Genomic DNA, 21,280 nt, shown 5'->3' on the forward strand with positions numbered 1-21,280 from the left:
ACGTTTTTTTACAAGTATCATAATGCAATTTATAATAGAAAGGAGTTGTTTTGTTACTCTTTGTAGAGGTGTTGTCAGAGAGTGGATGTTAACTGGTGTAAATGCAACGCATCCGCGTCAGAGGTCATTTACATAAGTGAAAATGGTTTAAAATAAATGCATGTCATTCTCTCTATTCCTTTCATCTTCAAATACAATTGTATTTCAGATGGAACATGGCATTGTGGAGATGCAGTACAATCACTAAGACAGGAGGAATTTAGTTATTTGAGCATCTTTATTGAGATAAAACCAACACATTAAGCATGCAAGATGAACAGAACTTTACATACAGTTGAGCAAAGGCCAGAGTGAACAAATTGAGTATTGTATTGGCATTGTGTGTGGATATCTTAAACATGGTTTTCACCCCCCCCCCAAACTGTGATTACGCTTTTCTTTTTACACKGATTTCAGAATCATTCAATATTTAAATATTAAATATGTATTTATTTGCCTGTAAGAACTATAGCAAATGTGGTGAAAGTTTAAAGTACACACAAAACACTCAATTTTGCACAATTCTACAATAAGTTTCAGTTTATTATTGAACATATGAAATATTCCACATATAGTATTTATGAGCAAAGGGAGAATCCGGTTGAAACTTCATATAAATGATAACTGCAAAAGCATCCATTCTGATCATGAATAAAATAGTCTGCATTGGTTCGGTATGTGCTTAATAGGAACGGATGGCGGGAGGGATAGCAGCACAGTCCTCTGCATCCAGTGAGTGATCAATAACCGGTCTGTAGCTCAGAGTTACCTGTAACAAAAGCACAGAAGGGAGAAATTAGTGAGTGATGGCAAATGTACATTGGCATGTAACCTAGACTCCGCTATCATTGTGCTGTTAAGCATGAACGTCTGTTACAATTAGGCTTGAGGGATATACCGTATACAAACGTATGCTTTTGATTGGGGACCGGGGGGGTTGCTACACCACTGCTTATAACTAACTATAAGTTAAGTATAACTACAGTGGCATGTATTCATGGACATGGATGCCAAGGGAGGCCAGGCTTCCCCCCKAAAAATGGCCCAAATAATAATAAATTATTATAAAGAAATCTTTCGTCTGCATTTCATACATTTTCCTTCAATTAGCAAAGGGCTGAATGTATCATCTCWCTGACCCGGTCTCTGTATGTGTAGACCATCTGATGCTGRCTGGTCAACAAAAAAAATGTAATTGTTGCTGCCCGTAGCATTGAATGTAAGCAAAGCCAGCGAGCATTTGGCCTCCCTTGCTGAAAATGTTTTATACAATAACCAAATCAGCGTTGAGTTAAACTGAGTGAGCTCAGCTATAAATGGTCCTGGCCCACAAAAAAAAAGTATCAAGGGAAGCCAGTTTGGATTTGGCTTCAGACCAATCACACCAAGCCAAACGTCATTGACAGAACTTGAATTGTTGCATCTCGTTGTGTGGTTGTCCTCCGGTGGGCTAAAATTGTCCCTTTCCTAAATTAGCCATGGATGGCGATAGGGAGTTGGACTTGTGGTTTTACTTAATTATCCATACTGGCCAATGATTAMAACAGCGATRCTGATCRAAKCKTAKATTCATACATTGTTCCTCTGGCCTGAGAGGATGTAAGTTCAATATGTAGCTAGATGTAGTAGGCTAATGTTAACTAGCTSGCTKATCGTTACCCATGAAATCAAGTTGGGCTAACAAGCAAGTATTTTAGCCAGGTAGCCTAGGACAACAAAAAAATAAAGTGTACAGAGTCATAGACCACTTCGCTAACATGAAAAGAGGATGGCATTGGCGTTTCTCTACAAGTAGGGTGAATCAACATGTTTTTCTACTTACGCACACACTCACAACCACACAGAAATCAGTGCCATGGATAGCCACATTTCGCTTACGTTGATTGGACTAAATTGTTTTTGGAATCTTTTAGTTGTCACTATTAGACTAAACAGAGGTGATTTGATGATGTTGAAGTGGTTCTGGAATAGTGGAGGCAGGTCCTGTTTTTGCAGCAACTGTGGTTCTAAATCAATAGTTGTGAAAATGTCAGCAACATTAATTTGATTGACCATGCTGTAGGTCATTTAACTGTTTGTTACATGCAATGTGTTTTCTGGACTTCACCGGACAGATGTTGCCCTCTAGTTTTGTGATGAAACAAATGGTTGACTTTATATCACAGTGTCAAGGCATATGAACTAACAGGTTATAGAGCAACACAATTATCACAACACATAGGTTGTAATATTGCTTCTTTTTTTTTTTTAACCCTGGCAGTTATACCACTCAACCATAGTTACAATTAATCCTGTCATTTATATTTAGAAAAATGAAGTTAACGCAATCATTAGGCATCAATTTGGTTTACCTTCCCGGTCTTTGGATCCACAGTGGACAGGGTGTGTTTCCTCCAGTGCTCTTCAATGGGCTTCTTCACCTGTCCCGCCAGAGGCCTGGCGTAGTCAAGCTCATCCATACGGTCCTGCAATGTTAAATGGGCCTCTTTCAGAATGACATCAGTCTACATACTGTTACAACTACTGCTGGAGAGAGTGTCTATAGTTGTTTTATGGTGGATGTTTACACAAAAGCATTGTCTGTCAATATGCATTACTTTCAGCTCCCCCAAAATATGTCCACATCGAGACCCCTACTGTGAAGCAAAATGCAACCATTGGATGCATAGAAGAAGTAAATCTCACTTTACCAGACACAAAATGTTCATTGCAGACCAGGCTTGTATAGGAGTGGTTTGTGTCTTCAGTAAATTGTCATTGCAGACCAGGCTAGTACAGGAGTGGTTTGTGTCTTCAGTTCTTACCTTGAAGTCCTCTCTGGAGTGGGCTCCCCTGCTCTCCTGGCGCTGCTCGGCAGAGTTGATGGTCTGCACAGCGTTCAGCATAAGGTTCTGCAGCTCCAGGGTCTCCACTAAGTCAGTGTTCCACACAATACCTGAGGGGGAGGGAGACAGAGTGAATAGCTGAGGGCGAGGGAGACAGAGAATAGCTGAGGGGGAGGGAGAGAGTAAATAGCTGAGGGGGAGGGAGAGAGAGTGAATGACAGTGCTACAGAACATCTTTACGTGCATGTTTGAAGTTTTTACAACCAAGCCCAACAAATGGGACAACAAAGATCGGCCTCTGTAAGAAGGGGAAAGTCTATTCTTATCACATCAGCAGAGGGAATGAGATGCCGACCTCTGTCGAAGGTCTTGATGTCGTCCAGGGTRTGGTAGACGGCGTCCATCTTGTCACATCCCTCCTTCAGGACCTTGCCGGTACGGAACACAGCYGCGTGGTTCTGCATGGTCTGACAGCGGAGAGAGGAACGCATGCTTAGAGAAGACGTGATGGTACTGTACAAGTCCTCAAAGCCCATTACCTGTACATTTGACAAACATCCAAGGTCAATTCCCTATTATGGACGTTAGACATCCGTTCCATATTTTTAGGATCCATACCTTCTGCATGTTCACTCTGATCTCAGAGGTCCTTATGTTGCCATCAGCAAACCTCAGCTTGTCCAGGTTGGCCACAGACTCCTCTCCTGCGTTGGGCTTCAGGGGGGAGAGCTTCTCTCCTTCAGAACCATCACATTGCCAGGATTGTAAAAATATATTTAACTATTTAAAATCTGTTATTTCATCCAGGTTAGTCCAATTGTGATAATTTTTCAAGAGGAGTCTTGGCATTCACATTGAAAAGCTGTGGGACAATCCATTAATGCATGTGATTTTTGTCTTGATGACATACGGGCAAAGGTTTGAAAAACGGAGAGTATGAAGTTGTTACCTGGAGTGCAGATGTCAGTGATTGTGTGAGCGCAGGCGCGTCCAAACACCACCAGATCCAACAGGGAGTTGGCTCCCAGACGGTTGGCACCATGGACACTGGCACAGGCAGCCTCGCCACAGGCAAACAGCCCTGGCACCACCTTATCACCCTCCTCGGACGTATGGGTGATGACCTGTGGGAGAACAGGACAGTAAATAATTATATAATAAAAAAGGTTTAATGTAATCAAACTAGGGGAGGTCCAGTTTAAAAGACTCACTCTACACAGAGCTCTCATTGTATCTGTCTACTTATTTTAGAGTTATTCAACAGGACTTTAAAAAAAGAAAAATATGCAGATCTAGTGCATTTATTTGCTATGGGTACTGCTAGTTACCTGTCCCCTGTAGTTGGTGGGGATTCCTCCCATGTTGTAGTGTACAGTGGGCAGGACYGGGATGGGCTCTTTGGTGACGTCCACGCCGGCGAAGATCATGGCGGTCTCAGAGATGCCGGGTAGACGAGTGGCCAACTGCTGTGGGGGGAGATGGTGCAGCTGCAGGTATGCATGGTCTTTCTCTGGGCCACATCCCCTAGTGACACATATACAGGACTGTTAGCATGACAGGTTCACGTGGGGTTTCTCTGGGTCACTCAGATACAGGGCTGTTGTCATGACAGATTCACGTGGGGTTTCTCTGGGTCACCTCAGATACAGGCTGTTGTCCTGCGGGCTTGTCGGGGGCGCTTTCCTCTGGGTCACTCAGATACAGGGCTGTTGTCATGACAGGTTCACGTGGGGTTTCTCTGGGTCACTCAGATACAGGGCTGTTAGCATTACAGTAGTCTTTCACAACTGAAACTCATAGCCAGCAGCATACCACCCTGCATACCACTGCTGGCTTGCTTCTGAAGCTAAGCAGGGTTGGTCCTGGTCAGTCCCTGGATGGGAGACCAGGTGCTGCTGGAAGTGGTGTTGGAGGGCCAGTAGGAGGCACTCTTTCCTCTGGTCTAAACAAAGATCCCAATGCCCCAGGGCAGTGATTGGGGACACTGCTCTGTGTAGGGTGCTGTCTTTCGGATGGGACGTTAAACGGGTGTCCTGACTCTCTGAGGTCATTTCCCATGGCACTTATCGTAAAGTAGGGGTGTTAACCCCGGTGTCCTGGCTAAATTCCCAATCTGGCCCTCAACCATCACGGTCACCTAATAATCCCCAGTTTACAATTGGCTCATTCATCCCCCTCCTCTCCCCTGTAACTATTCCCCAGGTCGTTGCTGCAAATGAGAACGTGTTCTCAGTCAACTTACCTGGTAAAATAACGGTAAAATAAAAAAATAAATAAATAGCGAGGTGGGGTCATCCCCATTGGAATTTGGAAGTTATGGGTAGATTACAAATTAATTCCATTTGGCCTTGATCTTACCTGCCCTCTCGAATCTCGATGGTAATGGAGCGGGACACCACGTCTCTGGAGGCCAGGTCCTTGGCGTTAGGAGCGTACCGCTCCATAAAGCGCTCACCCTCACTGTTGATGAGGATTCCTCCCTCACCACGGCAACCCTCTGTAATCAGACAGCCGGCTCCATAGATGCCTAGAGGGATAACGTTATATGAAATCAGCACTGAGGGAGGGCACTTCACACCCAATGATATTTATAGTATGATTATGTTTCCACAGTATGTAAAGGGTTAGTCTGCCAGCCCTCTGACTTACATCACCATGTGATTGACTTATCCYACATCAACGATACTATGTTATGAAACACACAGGATTATTCAGCAGTTACCTTCCGACTAAGCACAGAAACATTTTCAAGACGACACTTCTGATAGGCCTATTCTGAGCGCTAATCCATTCTTCTCCAATAAAATATTTATTTAAATGTTATTTTTGTCTCATAAGTCCATCCCCTAGCAGACAGGCCTGTATTGCCAATCCGATATGGGACTGACCTGTAGGGTGGAACTGGACAAACTCCAGGTCTTGGCAGGGCAGGCCTGCACGGGTCACCATGGCATTACCGTCTCCTGTGCTGGTGTGGGCGGAGGTGCAGCTGAAGTAGGTACGGCCATAACCACTAGATCGAGCAGAGGCAGGAGTAAGACTCAGGGCACAATAGGATTACTTTAAATTGTCATCAAGGAGGCACCTTCTGTTCAGGTGTGAATTGTTAAAAAGTTATTTGGTAAAACAAAGCTCCTACACCCAAATTACATGGAACAAGTCTTCTAACTATACTTATTCGCTACAGAGAGACAGATACATACCCTGTGGCGATGACCATGTTCTTGGATCTGAATACATATTCTGTGGCAATGACTGTTCTTGGACCTGAATACATACCCTGTGGCAATGACTGTTCTTGGACCTGAATACATACCCTGTGGCAATGACCGTGTTCTTGGATCTGAAGCGGTGGATCGATCCGTCCTCCATACACAGAGCAATTACTCCCTTGCACTCGCCATCCTCCATCAGCAGGTCCAGGGCAAAGTACTCCACAAAGTAGCTGGTGTCATACCTCAGAGACTAAATAAGTGAGAAGCATAGAAGAGTGATAGATGACCGACTGGCAAAAACAGGCCAGAATTTGAGATTTGGGACTCTAAAAGCAGTGTGTCAGCAAAAGGGGATTCAGAGGACTGCAAGTGGTAAATTATGGGATTTTGAGTTTTGAGAGTGTGACGTACTCGTCCGTAGAGTGTGTGCAGGAGGGAGTGGCCAGTTCTGTCAGCTACGCAGCAGCACCGGTGGGCCTGGCCTCCCTTGCCAAACTTCAGACTCTGGCCTCCAAAAGCCCTCTGGTAGATTTTACCATCCTCGGTACGACTGAAGGGCATACCAAAGTTCTCCAGCTGGGGACACAAAACAAAAAAAAGTCAACTCACTGCTTCACAACAGTTATTTTCATAACAGGAAGCTAGACAAATTAAGTTAGCTAAGAAATAATACATGAATGTTTTAATTTGATCAGGCTATCAGTGTTTGTGTTGATGTTGTACCAATCCTTTGTGATTAAGGGGATTTCAACGGAATCCCCCCAGAGGCTACATAATTACACTTGCATTTTAGCTCAATATTTAATTACACAGAATGTATTGAATCAAATTTAGATCTTAACAGATTAAGAGCATTGAAAGGCCACTTCCACTTGTTCTGATACATCAGAAGGTATGAAAAAGGACATCCCATGAATAGTCCAAGTATGATGGGCCCTTGATTTCTACTGCAGCTCTTTTAGCATGGAGCCTTCTTCCACCTCCCCTGTTAGGCCACATTCCCCCGATGGACCCTTCTTCCACCTCCCCTGTTAGCAGGCCACATTCCCCTGATGGACCCTTCTTCCACCTCCCCTGTTAGCAGGCCACATTCCCCCGATGGACCCTTCTTCCACCTCCCCTGTTAGCAGGCCACATTCCCCCGATGGACCCTTCTTCCACCTCCCCTTAGCAGGCCACATTCCCCTGATGGACCCTTCTTCCACCTCCCCTGTTAGCAGGCCACATTCCCCCGATGGACCCTTCTTCCACCTCCTGTTAGCAGGCCACATTCCCCCGATGGACCCTTATTCCACCTCCCCTTTCAAGAGGCTGTTGGTTAGGTTTCCATACATGGCAATATTTGCTATCTAAGAACTGTCAGAGGCATAGTTTAATTTAAGTTACCGTGTGTGTGTGTGTGTGTGTGTGTCTCACCTCCACCACAGCATGTGGAGCCTGCTCTGTCATGTAGTGTATGGCATCCTGGTCTCCCAGCCAATCAGATCCCTTCACCGTATCGTAGAAGTGCCACCTCCAATCATCTCCCTCCATGTTTCCAAGGGCTGCGTTGATCCCACCCTAAATGCAAAAACAACTGTTTAGGACCACTGGGAGAAAGATCAATCATCTTAAAGGAATAATGGGCATTTTGTCAGTGCAGAGAGTACGTCAAGGACAGTTTCAAAGTGCATGAACAGCATGAACTTTGGACGGCTTTATGTCGAGACCGCATGGAGGTAGGCTTAATACAAGTGTAACACATTAAGGTGGCTGATAACGCCACTGCAGTTGGGATATGATTGATTCATTGTGACTTTAAAAATGGCATTGCTGCCTTCCGTGGACAGAGTGAAAGCTGCCTCATAATGAACTGTTAAAAATGCAACAGCTAAAAAAGGGGACATTCTGGAATATTCCCTCCTGTGACATGGTCACATTCCATTGATTCTTGTAGATATAACTTGACTTACCTGTGCAGCCACCGTGTGTGACCTGGTGGGGAACAGCTTTGTGACACAAGCTGTGTTGAAGCCAGCCTCAGACAGACCGAAAGCAGCACGCAGCCCTGCTCCGCCGGCACCCACAACCACTGCATCAAACTCATGGTCTACCACCGGGTACTGTGTGGACATCTGTAAACAAAGACCCACAAAACAGAGCTGCATTTCAGTATTTTCTCTAGTTAAGAGTTTTGTTTATACAAATTGCCTCTACAAGCACTGAGACAAATACAAATTCAAAAAGTCAATATAGTTTGTGCAACATTTWTTTWTTTTTTTACTTAATCCATTCATATAGCACTGTCAATGATGAACATGGGAATATGCAGACTTACGCCATCTGATACTTTAGAGTTGTTCTGCCCATAGACTGAGAAGTGGAGCTTCCTGGAGCTCTGGGATATTGCAGGAAGCTAAATGGGGAGGGGAGGGTAGGGTAGGTCAATATAGGCCTAAATTATAGGCTATGCTTGGCTATTGATTTAAGTACTGAAATGCTTAAGAACACTAGGCTAATCCACACAATGGCAATGGCTTTTTTTTCTTCAAGTTAATGTATACCTTTACTATGGGTTTCTAAAGTTAGTCTAGTTTGCTCACTGTTTTCAAATGCAGCAGAAACCCATCAAGCTGATTGTGACATAAATAAGGTGAGAACACTGCAGCAACAAAGTTGTCTAGTTGTGTTAAAAAAAAAAAATCACTACACAACATGCATAATAGTGCTTCATAATAGCATTCCAACCAATATTTCTGAGAGGAGAGATACATTTGTACGTGTGTAAACACAGACTAATGTGTTGGAGAATTCGGATTCATTTACATTACGTCGTGACAAAGAGATTTCAAAATCGTATAGCTAGGTAAACGTCTCTGGCATCGTAGATTATCCTCACTTCCTCCCATCTAAACAAAGAGTTTATTTTCTTATTCTTCCGCAACCAGTCTCAACATCCCCTCTTAAAACACAGCATGCATTCAAAACAGCCGAGACATTATTTGTGATTTTTGTTTTTTAATCAGTGATCGACTGACAACAAACTCAGCCAACAGTTCGTTTTGCATGGCCCGGTGCCCCGGTGAATGGAGATTTCTCTTTAGGTTCAATGGAATTGTCGTAAATTTCAAACACCGCTTCTCGGGGCACCGGGCCATGCAAAACGAATTCGCCCACTGGGAACTAGCCACAGATCCTTAAGTAACTTTGCCTTACTTGACCTTCAATGTACTGATGTTTATAGCTACCGTAAGACTCAACCCACCCGCAATACTTAAGCAATGAAAAGTATATTAAATCAAGTTATTCGTCAGAATCGAATGCTATGGAAATGTAAAATGACAACATTGAAACTGCGACAGAAACGACGCTGGCTCCCTCTTCGTATTGTATAGAAAATAATAGCTACAGTAGCTAACGTTAGCTACGTTACGAAACCCCAGCAATGGTGAACCATCATTACCTGCTGATGCTGCTAATACCAGCTCATATGAACACATTCACGTAGTCAACATATAAAGTAGGTCATAGTGATATTCTAAAGCAACAGTTTGTTTCCAAATACTTACCGCCTTGGCTGACAGCACCTTTTTGGCGAGGACACGGGAGGCAGTACACACCGCAGCCATGATGGGTACTCGTTTCGTCTGATATAATCAACGTTACCAAACCGCTCTGACATATCTTGGGTCCCAGTTTATACCAGTGCCGGAGTATACCATCTCAAGAGAGGGGTTCTTTTGGTCAAGGGAAAAATAAATAATCCTCATTGATGAAATACAGAATTCATTATATAGTCAAGTAATTTATATGTAAAGGTTATCATAGTTTACAAACCAAATAATTCGCTTTCCGTCATTATATTGACGATATCTAAATTAACTCAATTTTAACTCCCCTCTGCGGATTCTAGGTGGGAAATTACGGAATGTTTATTTTCATAAGAGAGACGACTGAGGTTCGATTGAAGAGACATTCTTGAACATAAAGGTATCTGCAAGGTTATTTAATCCATGCTTTCCTTTTGGTAATTGGTTTGAATGGAATTGACTGCATAATGTATTGAGACAGATTAGCCTTTCCAAAACAAAGCTAGCTGTCAAGATGATGAGGCAAAACCTTATTTTGAAGAATTGTGTCTGTGTGATCGATCTCCTTGCTATGACAGTTATAGCTTGGCAGTCAACTGTGTAATTTATCTTCAGTAAAGATATGCCCCCTCAATTCTGAATGATGTGGTCATCTTGCACAAATTACCCCATTTGTARGTCAATAAATTGTTTCATGATTGTGTTCTTATAACGTTACCAGAGCAGTTAACTCTATTATGGTGTGCTGCCCATTCACATTAGTCAGAGATGATAACACTCATTGAATTTACTGTATGCTACCTCTGCAGGCCAGACGAACAACCTGACGCTAAGGATATACTGCTGCTCCCGGACGAGGCCCAAATCCCTGTCATTCGCATGAAGAGGAGACTGAGATTCAGAGGCTGCAGATCCGGATGCCTCGTGAGAATCTGTCGGCGACTGGGTAACCCGCCTGTACCATCCGTCCTATTGGCCGACATGCAATCACTGGAGAATAAACTGGAAGAGCTCCGTTCAAGACTATCCTACTAACGGGACATTAAAAAACTGTAATATCACAGAGTCGTGCCCGAACGACGACATGGATAATATACAGTTGGCTGGGTTTTCCGTGCYTCAGCCAGACACAACAGCTACCCCGGGTAAGACAAGGGGGGGTGGTCTGGGTCTATTTGTCAGTAACAGCTGGTGTGCGATCTCTAATATTAAGGAAGTCTCAGGCCGGAGTGGCGGCAATGGGAACAAGTGGAACTACGCCCTACTGGTGCCCATGATTGACCTACCTGCCTTCTGTAAGTACTGTATTACATATACACAAGCTGCATGCTCAAGGACCTCTGCAGGAGCACAGAGCAGCTTGTCTGTTGACTAGACATGAGTTAATTACGTGTAACGTTGCTGCCTCAACATTACTTTGCTATGAGAAGGCCACTGTGCTCAGTTTACAGACATCCATTTTAGGCCAATGAATATGTACTGTACTGTTGATGTCTTATTAAATGCATTAACTATCTAAATGCACTTCCTGCAATCCAAGATTGGCATGTCAGATGACAAATGTTCCTTACTCTCATTTGGTAAYATAAGGTCTGAACAAGTGGCAACATTCCATAACTTGTAAGGCACAGGTAAAAGACAACAAGCTATATGTGTCCATCTTTCAGGGTTGATCTGTTCCAGGGAGTCACAGAGGGAGGTCCGACAAGTGCTTTCAGGCTATCCGTGATGACATTGAGCTGAAGTACAAGGAGACACTGAGAGAGAACCGACGGAAGACGGTCCACCTGGAGGAGAAGAACCGCGTGCAGGGCTACCGCCAGACCATAGCCTCCCAGAGCCAGCAGCTGATGGAGGAGTGCAGGAGGCTTAGCCAGGAGCAGGAATCCCTGACTGGGGAGAAGAGACGGTTACGGCAGACAGGCGGCGCTAGGGCCCTCTTCCACATGGCTCTGGAGAGGGAGAGAGAGTGGCACCAAGGGGCTGTGGCTGCTCTGAGGGAGGTGAAGGAGGGTCTGGTGAAGAGGCAGGCCTTCTACAGCATCCTGYTGCCCTGGGAGAAGAGGCTGGAAATGGAGATGGACGTGCTTGCAGGGAACGGGCTCTCGCCCAGCTGGACATGGAGGCCGGCTTTAAGGACATCTTTAAAAATMACCTCCAATGTGCACAGTCCCTGAACATGGACAAGCGCAAGAACGATAGTRTTAGCTCAGATACTGGCAGCTGCAGGTCACACTACAGAAACACAGGAGAGCAGAGGCCACGTTATTGGAAACACAGTCTAGCAATCTATGATGTATCTGGGATTATGATCCAAACTGATATTTATTAATGATGTGTAATAGGTCAAAGGAGGAAGGGGAAAAAATTGAAATGAGGACAGAAAATCACTGTTGTTGAATTCCAAAATGTGTATAGGGCAGTCTGACCTTCACCATGCTTTAGCTGAACAATATGGTAAACSCTGTAAAGCACTTATTGAATCTAAAATGGTATTTGCATGAGCAATAGAATCCTATCATGTACTGCCTTTTTCCATCTTATATCTCAAATCTGTATGTTTATGGGTTCRGCAAAATAAAGTACCAGACTGACAATGTATATCAGTTTATTTACATTTTATTTTATTAATATTTTTGTTGTTATTATTATGAACAAAACCAATACAAAAACAGAAATATACAAACAAGAGTACATAAACCTAACAGACAGGGGTATTACATATCGAGATACATTTTCAATTTGTCAAAAAGTTTTATGGTACGTATTGCTTTTTTGTTTTTACCCTTCCTGATCATTTCAAAATAATATTTCAATTATATCTTAAACAATGTGAAGAGGGGTTTGTTCTCTGCCCACTTCATTTTATGGATAAAGAATCTGCCATGAAAAATAAACAAAGGAACAATGAAAGTTAAATCAGGGTCCATATCATTTGGATCAAAATAAAACATAATATCAGAGTATTTCAAATTAACATTAATAATCGTTTKTTTTCAAATAAAATATTCGAACTCACTSCGAGATCTTCTGARACAAGAACAGTCCCAAAATAAATGGTCAAGAGTCTCTGGGTCACAACCACAATATACACATTTGTTATCACTAGCTATTTTGAATCTGTGTATAATAAAGGTCTTTACAGGGTAGATTCTATGAATSAATTTGTATGATACTTCTTTCACCTTATTAGATATACTATATTTGCCAGACAACAACAAGACTTTGTTCCAGTTCCAGTCCACTTGTCCTAGGGCTGCATTCCAGTATATTCTAGTAGAGGGAATAGTAGGCCGTCATTGTAAATAATAATTTGTTCTTAACTGKCTTGCCACGTTAAATAAAGGTTAAATAAAACATTTTTAAAAACATCTTGATATAGAAGTGTATGGATGTGTTTGTTTAGTCATTTCACCAGTAGGTGTCAATGTTGTATTATTTGCTGGAGAGGATACAAACTGTCCCAAAATGTTTCGTCTTGAAACAATGAGGAGAGAAAATGGCAGCCCTGTGACAAAATAGACACCCAGGAAGAAAAAGATGGCGGAAGTGGATGCTGAGTTCGAATCAAACCAATATGCCATAGAAGAAGAAGAGGAAGGTAGGGCGATAGGATGCAGGATGATTATGATGGAGATAATGACACCAGATTACATATCTCTTGGAGTATATTTGTTTCATAGCAATGATGGAATTCGTATAGGRCTATAGTATTTTCGTTGTCATCCTCTATTGGTTTTAATGTTTACAGATCCGGAGTTGATGATGGAATTGCTGATGACAGTTCAGATGAAGAGCCACCTCTTAAGTCCAGGAAACCAATAATGGATGAGCTCCTGAAAGACTGAAGAAACATCCGGATAGGATCCTTCATCTCAATTTCCACCTAAAATGTCATACCTAAATCTAACTGCCTGTAGCTAGGGACCTGAAGCAAGGATATGCATATTCCTGATACTATTTGAAAGGAAACACTTTGAAGTTTGTGAAGATGTGAAGTGAATGTAGGAGAATATAACAACAGATCTGGTTAAAGATAAAACCAACAAAAAAACATGTGTTTTCTATTTGTATTTTTATTGCATCATCTTTGAAATGCAAAAGAAAGGCCATACATTGAGATAGGAAGCTGGGGGTCATTTATATGTTGTCCACAACAGGGCAACAGTGTGTGTGCAAAGTTTCAGATGGATACATTTAAGAATGAGAGAGCTACATAATATTTAGTATGAAGTCTCCCAGGTGTCCCTCACGAGTTTGCCAAAATGCACACAAGTGGCCGAATTGGTAAATTGCAACATTTTCAAGTACATACTGTAGCTAGAGAGAACATACACACATGCTATGGTAATAAACAATTTAAGTTTACACACAAAGATGAAGGGGCTTTACTTTCAATCCTGACTGCCTTTTAGGTCGAAATGTTGGTGGAAGTGGTTCCCTCATCCTCTAGGACAGTGTGCCAACGGTCCTCCCCCTCAGTGGTAGTTGTCGCTGGTACGCTGGCCCTCCTCCACTTCTGGGCTGGCCTCTTCACACCTCTAGATGGCTGCGCGGGGGTGGGGGTGGAGTCAGAGACAGCAGCAGGGGTCAGACTGGAGGAACCAGTTCCTACGTTTGAATGAGTGAGGGGATGGAGGACTTGAATGTAGTCTCTTTGTTGTTGGCTCCCAGAGGTCATCTGAATCAGAGTCTCTACCACTATTGAGGATGAAAAAAAATTCAGTTAGAAGTCAAGTTTACTATTACTTATTTTATTTAACGTTTATTTTAGCAAGGAGGTGAGCCCTGCATCAATACTTTTACTGATGCATCAAATACATAAAACACAGCACACATATAAACAAGTATATTATATAGAGTATGGGGAACACAATCACTATAAAGAAACATGTGGCAATGAGTCACTCAAAAACCACAGCCACAGCATGTGATAGACAAACATAAGATACACATAGGTTATGCTAATACATTGTATGCCTCAGGTCTATATATACAGTCAGGTCCATAAATATTTGGACATTGACCAAGTTAGTATTATTTTAGCTGTCTACCACAGCATATTGGAGTTGAAATTAAACAATGACTATGAGCTGAAAGAGCAGACTTTCAGCTTTAATTTTAGGGTATTRACATCCAAATTGGGTGGACGGTGTAGGAATTAAAGCACTTTTTATATGTGGGCCCCCCCATTTTTAAGGGACCAAAAGTAATTGGACAACTGTCTGCTCAGCTGTTCCATGGTCAGGTGTGTTATTCCCTCATTAGTTCATTTACAAGGAAGCAGATAAAAGGTCTAGAGATGATTTCAAGTGTGGCATTTGCATTTGGAATCTGTTGTTGTTAACCCTCAATATGAAGTCCAAAGAGTTGTCACTGCCAGTGAAGCGAGCCATCATTAGGCTGACAAATCAAAACAAACCCATCAGACTGATAGCTAAAATATTAGGTGTGGCCAAATCAACTATTTTGTACATTCTTAAAAAGAAAGAACGGACTGACGAGCTCAGAAACACCAAAAGGCCCGGAAGACCACGGAATGCAACTGTGGTGGATGACAGAAGAATTCTTTCCCTGGTGAAGAAAAACCCCTTCACAACAGTTGTCCAGATCAAGAACACCCTCCAGGAGGTAMGCGTATCTGTGTCAAAAGTTAACACATACGGTTTACTACAAGATGTAAACCATTGATAAGCCTCAAAAACAGGAAGACCAMATTAGAGCTTGCCGAAAAACATCTAAAACACCTGTACAGTTCTGGAATAACATCCAATGGACAGATGAGACAAAGATCAACTTGAACCAGAATGATGGGAAGAGAAGTGTATGGAGAAGGGAAGGAACTGCTTATGATCCAAAGCATACCACCTCATCTGTGAAGTATGGTGGAGGTAGTGTTATGGTGTGGGCATGTATGGCTGGCAATGGAACTGGTTCCAATGTGCAGGGGCACCGGTTAGTTGAGGTAGTATGTACATGTAGGTAGAGTTAATTAAAGTGACTATGCATAGATGACAACAGAGAGTGGCAGTGGTGTGGAGAAAGAGGGGGGGGGGGGGGCAATAGTCTGGGTAGCCATTTGATTAGATGTTCAGGGGGGTAGAAGGGTAGAAGCTGTTTAGAAGCCTCTTGAACCTAGACTTGGTGCTCCGGTACCGCTTGCCGTGTGGTAGAAGAGAGAACACTAGGGTGGCTGGAGTCTTTGACAATTTTCAGGGCCTTCCTCTGACACCGCCTGGTATAGAGGTCCTGGATGGCAGGAAGCTTGCCCCCAGTGATGTACTGGGCCATTCTCACTACCCTCTGTAGTGCCTTGCGGTCGTAGGCCGAGCAGTTGCCATACCAGGCAGTGATGCAACCAGTCAGGATGCTCTTGATGGTGCAGCTGTAGAACCTTTTGAGGATCTGAGGACTCATGCCAAATCATTTCAGTCTCCTGAGGGGGAATAGGTTTTGTTGTGCCCGCTTCACGACTGACTTGGTGTGCTTGGACCATGTTAGTTTGTTGGTGATGTGGACACCAAGGAACTTGAAGCTCTCAACCTGATCCACTGCAGCCCCATCGATAAGAATGGGAGTGTGCGCGGCCCTCTTTTTCCTGTAGTCCACAATCATCTTCTTTGTCTTGATCACGTTGAGGGAGAGGTTGTTGTCTTGGCATCACATGGCCAGGTCTCTGACTTCCTCCCTATAGGGTGTCTCGTTGTTGTCGGTGATCAGGCCTACCACTGATGTGTCATCGGCAAATTTAATGATGGTGTTGGAGTCGTGCCTGGCCGTGCAGTCATAAATGAACAAGGAGTACAGGAGGGGGCTGAGCACGCACCCCTGAGGGGCCCCGTGTTGAGGATTGGCGTGGCGGATATGTTGTTGCTTACCCTTACCACCTGGGCGCGGCCCGTCAGGAAGTCCAGGATCCAGTTGCAGAGGGAGGTGTTTAGTCCCAGGGTCCTTAGCTTATTGATGAGCTTTTGAGGGCACAATGGTGTTGAACACTGAGCTGTAGTCAATGAAGAGCATTCTCACATAGGTGTTCCTTTTGTCCAGGTGGGAAAGTGTAGTGTGGAGTGCAATAGAGACTGRATCATCTGTGGATCTGTTGGGGTGGTATGCAAATTGGAGTGGTTATAGGGTTTCTGGGATGATGGTGTTGATGTGAGCCATGACCAGCCATTCAAAGCACTTCATGGCTACAGACGTGAGTGCTACGGGTCGGTAGTCATTTAGGCAGGTTTCCTTAGTGTTCTTGGGCACAGGGACTATGGTGGTCTGCTTAAAACATATTGGTATTACAGACTCGGACAGAGASAGGTTGAWAATGTCAGTGAAGACACTTGCTAGTTGGTCAGCGCATGCTCGCAGTACACGTCCTGGTAATCCGCCTGGCCCTGCAGCCAAGTGAATGTTGACCTGTCTAAAGGTCTTACTCACATTGGCTGCGGAGAGCGTGATCACACATTCTTCCGGTACAGCTGGCAGCTCTCATGCACGTTTCAGTGTTATTTGCCTCGAAGCGAACATAGAAGTAGTTTAGCTCGTCCGGTAGGCTCGTGTCACTGGGCCGCTCTTCTCTGTGCTTCCCTTTGTAGTCTGTAATGGTTTGCAGGCCCTGCCACATCCAAGGAGCGTCAGAGCCYGTGTAGTACGACTCGATTTTGGTCRTGTATTGACGCTTTGCCTGTTTGATGGTTCGTCGGAGGGCATAGCGGGATTTCTTATAAACTTCCGGATTAGAGTCCCGCTCCTTGAAAGCGGCAGCTCTAGCCTTTAACTCAGTGCGGATGCTGCCTGTAATCCATGGTTTCTGGTTGGGGTATGTACGTACGGTCACTGTGAGGACGACGTCATCAATGCACTTATTGATGTAGCCAATGACTGATGTGGTGTACTCCTCAATGCCATTGGAGGAATCCCGGAACATATTCCAGRCTGTGCTAGCAAAACAGTCCTGTAGCTTAGCATCTGCTTCATCTGACCACTTTTTTATTCATCTAGTCGCTGGTGCTTCCTGCTTTAATTTTTGCTTATAAGCAGGAATCAGGATAGAATTATGGTTAGATTTGCCAAATGGAGGGCGAGGGAGAGCTTTGTATGCATCTCTGTGTGTGGAGTATAGGTGGTCCAGAGTTCTTTTCCCTCTGGTTGCACATTTAACATGTTGATAGAAATTAGGTAAAACTGATTTAAGTTTCCCTGCATTAAAGTCCCCGGTTACTAGGAGCACTGCCTCTGGGTGAACGTTTTCTTGTTTGCTTATGGCGGAATACAGCTCATTCAATGCTATCTTGGTGCCAACCTCTGACAGTGGTGGTATGTAAACAGCTACAAAGAATATAGATGAAAACTCTCTCGGTAGGTCATGTGGTCTGCAGCTTATCATGAGAAACTCTACCTCAGGCAACCAATGGCTCGAGACTTCCTTAGATATSATGCATCAGCTGTTACAAAAATACATAGACCTCCGCCCCTTGTTTTACCAGACACCGCTGTTCTATCCTGCCGGTACATCGTATYACCAGCCAGCTGTATGTTGATATTGTCGTCGTTCAGCCATGACTCCGTGAAGCATAAGATGTTACAGATTTTAATGTCCCGTTGGTAGTTTAATCTTCCCAATAACTCGTCCATTTTATTGTCCAAAGATTGCATGTTTGCGAGCAGAATTGAGGGGAGTGGGGGTTTATTCGATCGCCTCGTACTCCTCAGGGCTATATTATCTGCTCAGATTAAGCCAAATGCTTCAAAACTCATTGGACGGCGCCTCACAGTGCAGATGGACAATGACCCGAAGCATACTGCGAAAGCAACCCAATACTTTTTTAAGGCAAAGAAGTGGAATTTTCTGCAATGGCCATGTCAATCACCTAACCTGAATCCAATTGAGCATGCATTTATTTTTTATTTATTTTTTKTTTTKTTTTTTWWTTTTTTTATCCCCTTTTCTCCCCAATTTTCGTGGTATCCAATCGCTAGTAATTACTATCTTGTCTCATCGCTACAACTCCCGTACGGGCTCGGGAGAGACGAAGGTCGAAAGCCACGCGTCCTCCGAAGCACAACCCAACCAAGCCGCACTGCTTCTTAACACAGCGCGCCTCCAACCCGGAAGCCAGCCGCACCAATGTGTCGGAGGGAACACCGTGCACCTGGCTCCCTTGGTTAGCGCGCACTGCACCCGGCCCGCCACAGGAGTCGCTGGAGCGTGATGAGACAAGGATATCCCTACCGGCCAAACCCTCCCTAACCCGGACGACGCTAGGCCAATTGTGCGTCGCCCCACGGACCTCCCGGTCGCGGCCGGCTGCGACAGAGCCTGGGCGCGAACCCAGAGACTCTGGTGGCGCAGCTAGCACTGCGATGCAGTGCCCTAGACCACTGCGCCACCCGGGGGGCCCTAATTGAGCATGCATTTCACTTGCTGAATGCAAAACTGAAGACAAAACACCCGAAGAACAAACAGGAACTGAAGACAGCTGCAGTAAAGGCCTGGCAGAGCATCACCAGGGAAGAAACCCAGCATCTGGTGATGTCTATAGGTTCCAGACTTCAGGCAGTCATTGACTGCAAAGGATTTGCAACCAAGTATTAAAAGTCACAATTAAATGTATGATCAGTTTGTTCAATAACTTTTGAGACCCTAAAATTGGGGGGCTATGTATAAAAATGGTTGTAGTTCCTACACAATTCATATAATAATTTTGATTTCTGTATAGCACCCCTACTTTGTCACAACACAACTGATTGGCTCAAACGCATTAAGAAGGAAAGACATTTAAAAATGCATTCCAGGTGACTACCTCATGAAGCTGGTTTAGAAAATGCCAAGAGTGTGCAAAGCTGTCATCAAGGCAAAGGGTGGCTACTTTYAAGAATCTCAAATATAAAAGAAGATATGGGCCTTACAGACATATGGAGATTAGTCCATCCTAATGATAGAGAATATACTTTTTTCTCCCAKTGTCATAAGACACACTCCAGAATAGATTTCTTCTTGATATCTAATTGCATGGTTAATAATGTGACTGATTGGTCCCATTGCAATCACAGATCATGCTATAGTAGAGTTACATGTTGATATAAACTCCGAAGATGTGAGGAAGGGTAGATTTAGACTCAACACCATGTTATTACAAATGAGGGTATTTAGCCAAGTCAATAGCAGAGGAAGGGTAGATTTAGACTCAACACCATGTTATTACAAGATGAGGTATTTAGCAGTCAATAGCAGAGGAAGGGTGATTTAGACTCAACACCATGTTATTACAAGATGAGGTATTTAGCCAGTCAATAGCAGAGGAAGGGTAGATTTAGACTCAACACCATGTTATTACAAGTGAGATATTTAGCCAGTCACTAGCAGAGGAAGGGTAGATTTAGACTCAACACCATGTTATTACAAGATGAGTATTTAGCCAATCACAAGCAGATAAGTAGATCCTTTTTTGAGATCAACATAGGCTCAACTGAAAAGGTTTCCTCAGTATGGAAAACCTCTACAGCAAATATTAGAGGGAAAATAATAACACATAGAGAAGAGAGAAGGGGCTGAAGCAGTAAAAAGATTAGAAACAGAGATATGTGTCTTGGAAAGGCGTTTGGCAAGACATTTCACAYATAGCACATTTCAAATTGCCTGCAAATTGACTATTCAGTTGCATGAAACGTATAACAAAAAAGCACAATATGCACTGTTTAGACTGTTTAGAACCAGTTTTAATGAGGGAGGTGAGAAGACAGGCAGGCTACTAGCAAGACAACTAAAAACGCAGAACACTTCTAATGTTATTCCAGCAATTAAGAAGGGCAGTAAGATGGTGACCTCATCCACAATGACTGGAACGAACTGCAAAAATCCATGAGTTTGAGACTCATATCTCCCTCACTAACTTTAAGCATCAGCTGTCAGAGCAGCTTACTGATCGCTGCAGCTGTACACAGCCCATCTGTAAATAGCCCATCCAACTACCTACCTCATCCCCATATTTTTTAAAGTTTTTCTGCTCTTTTGCACACCAGTATTTCTACTTGAATATCCTCATCTGCACATCTATCACTACAGAGTTAATTGCTAAATTGCAGAGGTGGGACCAAGACATTGTTTTACAAGTCAAAGTCTCAAGTCTTAGCACTCAAGTCCCAACTCGAGCCCCAAGTCAAGGCAGGCAAGTCTGAGTCAAGTCTCAAGTCAAGACCGTCAAGTATCAAGTACAGTCTCAAGTCCTAAACTTTGAGTTTCGAGTCCTAACAAGTCATATTGTGCTCTTCACCAAATGTAATACCATTTCATATTGTTAACAAGAGTAATATTTTGTATACATTTATGCAAATCATGAATGCTTTTAAAAATATCTATATATTTATTCCTTTCCAAATAAAGGTATACTTCTATGGAAATACATGGGTAGCCATGAGAAAAGACCCCCCCCCCCCCCAATAGTGATCGACTATCGAGGATCGCTATGAGGCGCAATCGGGCGATGTAGGCTTGTACACAATCACCCAACCTTAACACATACACACTCTCTGTGTGGTTACAGTAGGCTGCCTAGCCAGTTGTAGCTCAATCTTGGGTGCAATGATCACATTCCCACACTGACTGACTGTGTGGAGGCTCATTGATTTAACCGTTCCA

General features: G+C 43.6%; 1 protein-coding gene and 1 pseudogene across 1 annotated transcript; one reads left to right on the forward strand and one right to left on the reverse strand.

The window, feature by feature from the left end:
* Nucleotides 1-258: 258 nt before the first annotated feature.
* Nucleotides 259-9,736, reverse strand: LOC111955807 (succinate dehydrogenase [ubiquinone] flavoprotein subunit, mitochondrial). Its single transcript, XM_023976123.1, has 15 exons — nucleotides 9,628-9,736; nucleotides 8,397-8,474; nucleotides 8,032-8,193; nucleotides 7,496-7,639; nucleotides 6,491-6,655; nucleotides 6,181-6,329; nucleotides 5,753-5,877; nucleotides 5,223-5,391; nucleotides 4,193-4,388; nucleotides 3,814-3,988; nucleotides 3,483-3,601; nucleotides 3,220-3,331; nucleotides 2,844-2,974; nucleotides 2,391-2,504; nucleotides 259-808 (listed from the first exon to the last, which is right to left on the reverse strand). Exons 1-15 carry the CDS (start codon nucleotides 9,685-9,687, stop codon nucleotides 722-724), a joined length of 1,986 nt encoding a protein of 661 aa, XP_023831891.1. The 5' UTR covers nucleotides 9,688-9,736; the 3' UTR covers nucleotides 259-721.
* A 227-nt stretch (nucleotides 9,737-9,963) lies between these two features.
* Nucleotides 9,964-12,043, forward strand: LOC111955808 (coiled-coil domain-containing protein 127-like; annotated as a pseudogene).
* Nucleotides 12,044-21,280: the final 9,237 nt, after the last annotated feature.

This window comes from Salvelinus sp. IW2-2015, linkage group LG31 (assembly GCF_002910315.2).
Source record: "Salvelinus sp. IW2-2015 linkage group LG31, ASM291031v2, whole genome shotgun sequence".
Classification (NCBI taxonomy): domain Eukaryota; kingdom Metazoa; phylum Chordata; class Actinopteri; order Salmoniformes; family Salmonidae; genus Salvelinus; species Salvelinus sp. IW2-2015.